Here is a 12,209-nt window from a genome sequence, read left to right as displayed (position 1 = left end):
AGCCGTGATACCGCGGGCAGATATCGGAGGATAAACAGCAGCGGGAGGGTGCCTGGCCATGGGGATTCTATACCTCTGGTGAGTGACAGCCTCGCACGCTGGGGACGGGGCACAGACTCGAAGACCGGTAGCGTCGGGAAAGGACTTTAGGGCAGCCCCAGGGGTGGAAAACCAGACCGGCGGAGTCGCGCGCGCACAAACTGGGAACGGCTGGCGGTTTTAGAAGCACAAAGGGCAGAGACTTGGCCCAACCTGGAGGCAGGACTGGGAGCACTGCGGAGGGGCGCACAACCCAGGACGCTGCAGTTTATAGCAGCACGGACAGAAACGGAGACAGTGTGGCCTGGAGAGCTCACTGAAGAACAGGCTGAGGTCTCTCTGCTCTGAGGCAGAGAGTTGGAAACCGTCTCTTCTGCTCTGACTCGCAGAAGAGGCGCGGAAAGCAGCCAGGGAAAGGCGCCAGAGAACAAAAGCCCCAAAGACTGATTCCCACTGAGCCCATCCCCCACCACAGGGGCGCAGGGCAACTCCGCCCAAACGGTTGCCTGAGTAACAGCGCGGCATACCCCTCCCGCAGAAGACAGGCTGGGAAAACAAGAGGCCAGCAACCCTAAGGTCCCAAGAAAACAGGTGCATCTTGCTTGGGTTCCGGTCAATAATTTGGACTCTATACATTCCCTCAAACACCCATCAACAGAATGACTAGGAGGAGGAGCCCCCAAAACAGAAAAGACTCAGAGATTATGACTTATGCTGCAGATTTACAAATGGATGCAGATATAACCAAGATGTCGGAGATGGAATTCAGGCTAGCAATTGTGAAGACAATGGCTAGAATGGAGAAATCAATTAATGGCAATATAGAGTCTCTAAGGGCAGAAATGAAAGCTGAATTGGCAGAACTTAAAAATGCTATCAATGAGATCCAATCCAATCTAGATGATCTAACAGCTAGGGTAACTGAGACAGAAGAGACAATAAGCGACCTGGAGGACAATATAATAGATAAAAAAGGAAAAGAGGAGGCCAGGGAAAAACAACTCAGAATCCATGAAAATAGAATCAGAGAAATAAGTGACACATGAGGCGTTCCAATGTCAGAATAATTGGAATTCCAGAGGGAGTGGAGAGAGAGAGAGGACTAGAAGATGTATTTGAGCAAATCGTAGCTGAGAACTTCCCTAATCTGGGGAATGAAACAAACACTTGAGTCCTAGAGGCAGAGAGGACCCCTCCTAAGATCAAGGAAAACAGGCCAACACCCTGGCATGTAATAGTAAAACTTGCAAATCTTAGAACCAAGGAAACCATCTTAAGGGCAGTTAGGGAGAAGAGATTCCTTACGTACACAGGGAGGAACATCAGAATAACGTCAGACCTATCCACAGAGACCTGGAAAGCCAGAAAGGCCTGGCAAGACATATTCAGGGTACTAAATGAGAAGAACATGCAGCCAAGAATACTTTATCCGGCAAGGCTTTCATTTAGAATGGATGGAGAGATGCAGAGCTTCCACGACCGGCAGAAGTTGAAAGAATATGTGACCACTAAGCCGGCCCTCCAAGAAATATTAAGGGGGGGTTCTATAAAAGGAGAAAGACCCCAAGAGTGATCTACAATAGAAATTTACAGGGACAATCTATAAAAACAATGTCTTCACAGGCAACATGATGACAATTAATTCATACCTTTCAATAATCACTCTCAACATGAATGGCCTAAATGCTCCCATAAAACGGCACAGGGTTGCAGATTGGATAAAAAGACAGGACCCATCCATATGCTGTCTACAAGAGACTCATTTTGAACCTAAAGATACAGACAGACTGAAAGTGAAGGGATGCAGATCTATCTTCCATGCCAGCGGACCTCAAAAGAAAGCTGGGGTAGCAATTCTTATATCAGACGAATTAGATTTTAAAGTCTGTAATAAGAGACACAGAAGGACACTATATCATTCTTAAAGGGTCTATCCAACAAGAAGATCTAACAATTGTAAAGATCTATGCCCCCAACATGGGAGCAGCCATCTACATAAGCCAACTGTTAGCCAAAATAAAGAGTCATATTGATAACAATACGTTAATTGTAGGAGATCCCGATACTCCACTCTCAGCAATGGACAGATCATCTAAGCAGAAAATCAACAAGGAGACAAGAGCTTTGAATGATACAGTGGACCAGATGGACCTCATAGATATTTATAGAACATTCCACCCTAAAACAACAGAATACTCATTCTTCTCAAGCGCACATGGAACTTTCTCCAGAATAGACATATACTGGGTCACAAATCAGGTCTCAACCGGTACCAAAAGATTGAGATGATTCCCTACATATTCTCAGACCACAATGCTCTAAAACTGGAACTCAATCACAGAAAAAATTTGTCAGAAATTCAAACACTTGGAAGCTAAAGACCACTCTGCTCAAGAATGTTTGGGTCAACCAAGAAATCAAAGAAGAACTTAAACAATTCATGGAAATCAATGAGAATGAAAACACATCGGTCCAAAACCTATGGGATACTGCAAAGGTGGTCCTAAGGGGGAAATACATAGCCATCCAAGTCTCACTCAAAAAAATAGAAAAATCCCGAATTCACCAACTAACTCTACACCTTAAAGAACTAGAGAAAAAACAACAAACAACGACTAAGCCACACATTAGAAGAGAAATAATTAAAATTAGATCAGAAATCAATGAATTAGAAACCAGAAACACAGTAGATCAGATCAATGAAACTAGAAGTTGGTTCTTTGAAAGAATTAATAAGATTGATAAACCACTGGCCAGACTTACCCAAAAGAAAAGAAAAGGACCCAAATTAATAAAATTATGAATGAAAGGGGAGAGATCACGACTAACACCAAGGAAATAGGAACAATTATTAGAAATTATTATCAACAACTATATGCCAATAAACTGAGCAATCTGGATGAAATGGATGCCTTCCTGGAAGCCTATAAGCTGCCAAGACTGAAACAGGAAGAAACCGACAACCTGAATAGGCCAATAACCAGTAACGAGATGGAAGCAGTGATCAAAAACCTCCCAAAAAACAAGAGTCCACGGCCTGATGGATTCCCTGGGGAATTCTAACAAACATTCAAAGAAGAGATAATACCTATTCTACTGAAGCTGTTTCAAAAAATAGAAACAGAAGGAAAACTTCCAAACTCATTTTATGAGGCCAGCATTACCTTAATCCCCAAACCAGGCAAAGACCCCATCAAAAAAGAGAATTTCAGACCGATATCCCTGATGAATATGGATTCCAAAATCCTCAACAAAATCCTAGCTAATAGGATCCAACAATACATTAAAAGGATCATCCACCATGACCAAGTGGGATTTATCTCCGGATGCAAGGGTGGTTCAACATTTGCAAATCAATCAATGTGATAGAACACATTAATAAGAAGAGGGAGAAGAACCATATGGTCCTCTCAATTGATGCAGGAAAAGCATTTGACAAAATACAACATCCTTTCCTGATTAAAATTCTTCAGAGTACAGGGATAGAGGAAACATTCCTCAAGTTCATAAAATCCAGCTATGAAAAACCCACAGTGAATATCATCCTCAATGGGGAAAAGCTGAGAGCCTTTCCCTTAAGATCAGGAACACGTCAAGGATGCCCACTCTCGCCACTATTGTTCAACATAGTAATAGAAGTCCTAGCAACGGCAATCAGACAACAAAAAGAAATAAAAGGTATTTAAATTGGCAAAGAAGAAGTCAAACTCTCGCTTTTCGCAGATGACATGATACTTTATGTGGAAAACCCAAAAGACTCCACCCCCAAAGTACTAGAACTCATCCAGCAATTCAGTAAAGTGGCAGGATACAAAATCAATGCACAGAAATCAGTTGCTTTCTTATACACTAACAACGCAACTGTAGAAAGAGAAATTAGAGAAACGATTCCATTTATTACAATAGCACCAAAAACCATAAGATACCTTGGAATAAACCTAACCAAAGAGATAAAGGATCTATACTCTAGGAACTACAAAACACTCATGAGAGAAATTGAAGAAGACACAAAAAGATGGAAAAATATTCCATGCTCATGGATCGGAAGAATAAACATTGTTAAAATGTCTATGCTACCCAGAGCAATCTATACCTTCAATGCCATCCCGATCAAAATTCCAATGACATTTTTCAAAGTGCTGGAACAAACAATCCTAAAATTTGTATGAAATCAGAAAAGACCCCGAATCGCCAAGGAGATGTTGAAAAAGAAAAACAAAGCTGGGGGCATCACGTTGCCCGATTTCAAGCTATATTACAAATCAGTGATCACCAAGACAGCATGCTACTGGCACAAAAACAGACATACAGACCAATGGAACAGAATAGAGAACCCAGATATGGACCCTCAACTCCATGGTCAAATAATCTTGGACAAAGCAGGAAAAAACATGCAATGGAAAAAAGTCTCTTCAATAAATGGTGCTGGGAAAATTGGACAGCCACATGCAGAAGAATGAAACTCGACCATTCTCTAACACCATTCACAAAGATAAACTCAAAGTGGATGAAAGACCTCAATGTGAGACAGGAATCCATCAAAATCCTAGAGGAGAACATAGGCAGTAACCTCTTTGACATCGGCCACAGCAACTTCTTTCAAGATACATCTCCAAAAGGTAGTGAAACAAAAGCAAAAATGAACTTTTGGGACTTCATCAAGATAAAAAGCTTCTGCAACAGCAAAGGAAACAGTCAACAAAACAAAGAGGCAACCCACAGGATGGGAGAAGATATTTGCAAATGACACTACAGATAAAGGGCTGGTATCCAAAATCTATAAAGAACTTCTCAAACTCAACACCCAAAAAACAAATAATCAAGTCAAAAAGTGGGCAGAAGAGATGAACAGACACTTCTCTGAAGAAGACATACAAATGGCTAACAGACACATGAAAAAATGTTCATCATCATTAGCCATCAGAGAAATCCAAATCAAAACCACACTGAGATACCACCTTACACCAGTTAGAATGGCAAAAATGGACAGGGAAAGAAACAACAAATGTTGGAGAGGTTGTGGAGAAAGGGGAACCCTCTTACACTGTTGTTGGGAATGCAAGTTGGTACTTGCAACAGTGTGGAGGTTCCTCAAAAATTTAAAAATAGAGCTACCCTATGACCCAGCAATTGCACTCCTGGGTATTTACCCCAAAGACACAGATGTAGTGAAAAGAAGGGCCATATGCACCCCAATGTTCATAGCAGCAATGTCCGCAATAGCCAAACTGTGGAAAGAGCCGAGATGTCCTTCAACAGATGAATGGATAAAGAAGATGTGGTCCATATATACAATGGAATATTACTCAGCCATCAGAAAAGATGAATACCCAACTTTTACATCAACATGGATGGGACTGGAGGAGATTATGCTAAGTGAAATAAGCAGAGAAAGTCAATTATCATATGGTTTCACTTATTTGTGGAACATAAGGAATAACTTGGAGGACATTAGGAGAAGGAAGGGAAAAATGGGCGGGGGGAATTGAAAGGAGAGATGAATCATGAGAGACTATGGACCTGAGAAACAAACAGGGTTTTAGAGGGGAGGGGGGAGGGGGGATTGGTTAGCCCGGTGATGGGTATTAAGGAGGGCACGTACTGCATGGAGCACTGGGTGTTATACGAAAACAATGGATCGTGGATCACTACATCAAAACCTAATGATGTACTGTATGGTGACTAACATAACATAATAAAATTAAAAAAAAAAAAGAATAGGATATACATTCCAAATTACTGGTTTGTTTCTCCACTAGCCAAATATTAATACTTTTTGCCATGAAATCTCTGAAAAATGTTCATAACTTTTATATCTATGTGTCTGTCTCTGTCTTCTCTACAGATAAATCTCAACAAAACCAAATGTTCACTACACATTAATTAAATCAGTTATTAGGTTGTTAAGCTTCCTTTTTTTCTATTTTCCCACCTAATGCTAACTGCAACTGTTACTTTTTTTTTTACTTTTTGTTGCTCATCTCTATTGATTCCCACACTGCTGTCCCTCTCCTCTCAGCATGATGCCTCCTGGTTATTGCTACTAATAAGCTAAAGGCAGGAAAACAAAATTGTCAAGCCCGAAAAGTTTTCTCTGTTGAACAAAAGTCAATATGAATCACCTCACAGAACACAAGGTCTGTGTACTGGGGGAAAGAATTTCTTCCAGAGGGATGCGGTTGCCAGGAGACCAGCCTCCAGAAAATCAGAGTGTTAACCCTGAGAGGTTCAATAGTCACACGTGGCTATCTACATTTTATTTAATTAAAATTAAACAGAATGAAAAATTCAGCTCCTCACTTGTTCCAGTCCTATTTCAGAGGTTCAATAACCAGAGATGTGGCTAGTGGCTACGTTACTGGACAGGGCAGAACATTTCGATCATCGCAGCAAGATCTATTGGAGAGTGCTGTGTTAAACTGTCCTGAGTCAAAGCAAAAAAAGAGTATGCTGTATTTCAGAATAATTTTTATTAAAAATGCTAAAATGAGATGGTTTGGGAATTCAAAGTACGATGTTGACTTACATAGTCACAAGAACACCTAATTATTGGAGGATGTCAGATCAACAATGTATATTCATTTATTTATTAATGTAACAACTAGTTACTGAGAAACTACCATACATCAGTGGCTGTGTTGAGCAATGGAGACACAGTGTTCAAAAAGGTAGTTACTTACTACCCTTCTGCCCTTGTGTCTATATTTCTAGCTGTATATTCTCCCAGACACAGACTGGTTTATGAAAGGTCAGAGGACATAATTCTGGGCAGAGATGTGCAGGAAAACATTCTGGGTGGTTTTCAGGAAAGTGTTCATTGCTCTTAAAACATGATCCAAATAAGTGCCTTTCCTTTGGCAAGCCTAGATGTTGTGTGATGCAGAGAGCTGCAGCTAGCTCAAGACCATGTAGGGGCAAGACTAAGAAAACAAAATCTTTGAGGAGAGCAAGACAGAAAAATGAGAAGGGGGTGGGGTCCTGAGGACACCACTGAGGTACTGAATTCATCAACCTTGAACTAAATTTGTTTATTTAAGAAATGTGAGCTGTCTTCTGTTACTTGCAGCTAACTTCATCCTAAATAATACACCTATATGTACAGAGAAACCCAACATTTTTATGCCATGTCAGAATTAAAACTAAGCTCTCTGACTTACTACCCCGCAGTTATCTCTTCAAATGGCTTTAAAAAAAATTCTTATACATTTTTTTTCTATTCTTCATGCTAATAACTACTCTCCCATTTGATAGAATGAAGCTGTTTTGATATACCTTCCCCCATAATCATAATGGTTATTTTAGGACAGTGATTACAGTGAATATAAACTTGATATTTTTGGAAGAAGGTGACACAAAATTTGAGAAGAATCTCTTACTTTAAAAAATAGTTTGAAATGAATAGGTGACATCTGGTAAAAGTATTTTTTTTTTCTGGAAAAACTATCAGATTCTCAGCTTGTAAAACATAAAAGGTAAAACTAGAATAGTCTTGCAGTTTAATAAACCTTGGACAAAAGAATAAGCACGCCTCAGAGGACTTTGGATTATATTGATTTATTTATCCTGTAAAAGTCTTACTATTTAGCAATTTATGGGCAATTATTTTCTGTTACTTAACTGTAAAACTGACATTGTGTTGACATGTATACACTTAGTAATCCATCAAGTAAATAAAGCCATTAGCCATTTATAAAAGGGAAAGCTTTAGTTCGACTAATGTGTTAAAAGATTTCTCTACCATGAAAGAAGAAAAAAAGGACAAATGACATAAATGTGAGGTCTCTGGTCCATCTCTAATCTCAGCTTAAAAGCCCTCCAAACAAGGAGACTCAGCCGCAAGTGCATCACATAAGACCTAGTTCACATATTGATATTAAAACTGAAATGGATTATGGAATGCTACATGGTCTTGTTCAGATCACAAGGCCACAGGAATTGTATTTAAAGTCAAAATGGCAATGATTCCAATCCAATAGTCTATATTAGTACAGCATCAACAGCTCCAGGAAGCAAGGTAGGCTTCTTTGACATTATCCTCCAGATAGTCCTGTCTACCTCAAACCATGCTCGGGTTCCTTAATAATTACACTATAAAATTATGGCATTATCGCATTATCATCAAAGGTTATTTTAAGTTGTACTTCTTCCAAATCACCTCTGAAAGTGAGTTTCACAGTGTTACACCAAGTGCACGGTTATGGTTCACTTGTCCTCTCTTTTTAGCTTCAAAAGATAACCTTTGCTTAATTTCTTGGAATTTGGTAAGCCGGTTTACAACTTTAAAAGCCACAGGTATATACCTTCATCTTTCATTTTTCTAGGCTGAGAATTACTAAACTCTTTGGCCTGTATGCCCATTTCACCCACTTTGATCATTTTTGTTGTTCCACTCTAGTACAATAACCAGACCTGTAAACTAGAACTGGAACAGATACACACTGTGATCTATCCTGATTTAAATAAAAAGGTTTACTTCCTAATTATGTTGCCATGTTTCATGAAAAAAGCTGGTCAGATTGCTTCCAAATTCAGATGGATATTTGGTGTGGTCTGACATAAATTATAAAATGTGTATGTAAGGGGCACCGGGCTGGCTAAGTCAGTAGAGCATGCAGCTGTTGGTCTCAGGGTCGTGAGCTCAAGCCCCACACTGAAATAAAGAAATATAAAATAAATAAATAAAATGAAATGTGTACGTAAGATACATAAAATTCTCATTCCTAGTTCCTGGGGTCCATCAGAGGGATGGACAATCATCCTCCATGACAGTGGAAACTGAGATACTAACACAGTACTTTATGTCTCCTACTAATCTACAGAACATGCAATATACACTACAATATGCCATGGACAGAGAGGAATAAACCTAATAATTTCAAATATGACTCTAAATTAAAAGAATAAAAGCAGATACTGATATTTAGGTGTTGATTTTGCAAAAAAAAAAAAAGATATATTAATTAGCAATTCTTCCAGGAAATATGTTATAGTCCTGCTAGTTTTCTATAGAATCAGGATAACATTCTCTCTTTAGTTTTCAAAACTCTGTATTGATGTATTTAGAACAAGCAAGGGATTTTTGTGGGTCACAGCAGCACTTGGTTTTATGTCTCAATGGAAATATATAAAATTACATCTAGATTTTACTGTAGCATTTTACCTTTTGGCTTTATTTTATATCTATGAAATTTTTGTAAATATATTAGCAATGAAATAAAATAGGATGTCTCCATCTGATTTGGGAACTATGTGGACCTAGAAGAATCTATCAAGCAAAAAATGTTATCCTTATAAAAGATGTTATTAAGAATAAGAAATTATTAACTTTTGCTATTGAATCTGTTAGGTTTAAAATTAAGATAAATTAAGGGAAATGTATAATCTTATAAAATGAAATTATACTGGAAAGATTATAAATAACCAGGACAAAGAATAATAATTAATTACTTGTGTCTACCTCCACAAAAGTTTCATAATAAAGATTATTAGAGGGATTGTTTGCACATCAAATAAAAAAGACACAAATGCAGTGATAATCACATTTACAGACAAAACATTATTAAAGTAGGATATCGAAATGTCTGAGTTAGTATGTTTACCATCCTTTTATAGTAATACAATTTAAAATCATTTATTATGGGTGGAGAAACTGAGATATAGAGAAACTAAGTAATTTGCCCCAGGTCCCACACCTAGCCCCGGCAGAACAAGGATTTGAACCTAGGCAATCTGGCTCCAGAGTCACCCTATACGCAATTCTCTGTATAGGGCATTGTTCATAGAAGCAGCAAGGGGCTGTCAAGGATGACCTAGAGCATGGAATGAGTGAGTGTAGGGAATAGAAAATATAGTTGAAGGAATTCTCAGACTCCCACCTACATAATCAATACAGCAAACGAGAATAGTCCTATAGTTCTCAAAAATTAAGGTGTAGGTAAATAATTTGACAGACGTTAATACAATTGAGGTTCCTATTCTTGCCAAAAATGGGGTCTAGATGTAAAAGGTGAAAGACAATTTATTTTTTAACACAGTGGTTGAGTATATTTAGAGCTCCTAGGTTGTATGTTTGGTTTTTTAAATGAAAATACAAAATGCTTTGTATATATTATCTCAGACAATCCTGACATTATATTGGAGAACCTGCCTTCTATCTCACCACACTAAGAACTCTATCCTTCCCTGTTATCTAGCTTCCGTCTCACACTATATTTTATATTCCTTATGAGTTGGAACTGTCTTGTTCTTTATTATACCTTATTATGGAATTATATTGTATCCTTTATTATATCCTCATTACTCATTATATCAGTATAAACATCCATTGTGTGAAGTAATGAATAAGACAATGTTAAAGTTTATTTTCTCCTAGTACGGATGAATTACAGTATGTTTGCATCTTGCAAACATGGGAAAAACAGACTTTCATTCTTATAGTCAAAATTATTGAGTCAAAAATACCACAACTAACCTGAGACACATATAAATCCAGAAGAGAAAAGAGCTTCATTGTATGAAGACAAGTTGTTGGTCTGGGCGTAGACTGCATACACAGACATGTATGAACAGGCACATTCCACGTAGTCTGAAGTGTCCTCGGCCACTTTGCAAAACTGACTGTCAGACAACCAGCTAGGGCAAAAACATAATGGTCACTACCGCTCTTTTATCAACACTTCAGGTATTTGAGATGGCTTTTCAAGTAGAAATAACTTAGTGAACTTAAGTGTTCTTTACTCAAGCATTAAGCAGACCAATTTTCAAGAAAAGACACTGGAGGGAACATCTTGTCTTAGACATGATACAACAGGTTGCATAAGATGCCTTAAGAAGCAGCCTCAATACTCACTAAACCTGCAAACGCATTCCTGACACCAAAGAAGCTGGTCCTCTCAACAGAGCAGTGCTCGTGCCTAATCTGAAGCAAACGCACCCCAGGCTTTTATCAGAAGGCACGCCTCGCTTGCACTGGAAAACCCCAGGAGAGGGACAGAGACACTGCATGTGCACTCTTCACCCTTCCTCATTTCACAGTTCCTTCTATTTCGAACCACGTAAGTTCCTTAAAAGATTTTCCACATTTCTTTCTTCATCTTTTTTTTTTCTCCTTTGAAGCCAGTTATATTACCTAAATGCTTCCCAGGGTTCTTTCAAATGTTTCTGCTATAAGATCTGGCTTTTAACACAAAACCTTTGTCATGGGGCGCCTGGGTGGCTCAGTTGGTTAAGCGACTGCTTTCAGCTCAGGTCATGATCCTGGAGTCCCTGGATCGAGTCCCGCATCGGGCTCCCTGCTCGGCAGGGAGCCTGCTTCTCCCTCTGACCCTCCCCCCTCTCATGTGCTCTCTCTCTCTCATTCTCTCTGTCTCAAATAAATAAAATCTAAAAAAAAAAACAAAAAACAAAAAACCTTTGTCATGATTACAGCAAATGTAGTGTCCCATGCCAAGCCTTCTGAGCACTCCTCATGGACCACTACTTGGGGCCTCCTCCCTTTTAGTGCCTCTTGAATCCTTTACTTTTCTAAGGACATAAAACTTAACCATGACCGTAGATGCAGGTTTGAAACATTCACTAGGAGTTATGTATTAAGGATGGCACAGTACCTATGTATTAAGTTTAAGATCTGTCACCAGGCAGGGCGCCTGGGTGGCTCAGTTGGTTAAGGGACTGCCTTCAGCTCAGGTCATGATCCCAGGGTCCTGGGATCGAGTCCCACATCGGGCTCCCGGCTCAGCGGGGAGCCTGCTTCTCCCTCTGACCCTCTCCCCTCTCATGCTGTTTCTCTCCTGCTCACTCTCTAATAAATAAATAAATAAATAAATAATCTTTAAAAAAAAAAAAAAAGACCTGTCACCAGGCATTTGAAATTTCAACTGAAAATTATTTTTTCACAAAGAAAAAGACTAACCAGAATTTTGCTGTTTGGAGGACAGGTGGTTATCCAACAAAGCTGTTAAATGTATTTATAATTTTAGTCTGTGCAGCTAAAAGTCAGAAATAAAGAGAACCAAGTGACCGATTTGGACCCTAAACCTTCTGGGCCAGCAAAGTCTGACCCCCCAGCATTGACTGAGCTCTGGGTAATAGAACAGCTCAGAAACTTGAGGCCAGGTTAAGCCAAGGAGATTCGACAGAAGAATCATTCTCTTCTTCCCATTCCTGTGTAT

The 12,209-nt window shown here is 39.1% G+C and overlaps 1 protein-coding gene across 1 annotated transcript in view; it reads right to left on the bottom strand.

The window, feature by feature from the left end:
- The window catches only part of ADGRV1 (adhesion G protein-coupled receptor V1), a 556,689-nt gene that overhangs the window by 272,602 nt on the left and 271,878 nt on the right, over nt 1-12,209 (bottom strand). The window contains exon 82 of the mRNA XM_035014847.1: nt 10,511-10,671. Within this exon, the coding sequence (XP_034870738.1) occupies nt 10,511-10,671 (161 nt within the window). The remainder of the gene's footprint in view (nt 1-10,510; nt 10,672-12,209) is intronic.

The sequence above is a fragment of the Mirounga leonina genome, unplaced genomic scaffold (genome assembly GCF_011800145.1).
Source record: "Mirounga leonina isolate KUSES-001 unplaced genomic scaffold, KU_Mleo_1.0 Mir_168, whole genome shotgun sequence".
Taxonomy (NCBI): domain Eukaryota; kingdom Metazoa; phylum Chordata; class Mammalia; order Carnivora; family Phocidae; genus Mirounga; species Mirounga leonina.
Note: the sequence above shows the minus strand (reverse complement) of the source record. Positions and strands in the feature narration are given on the sequence as shown.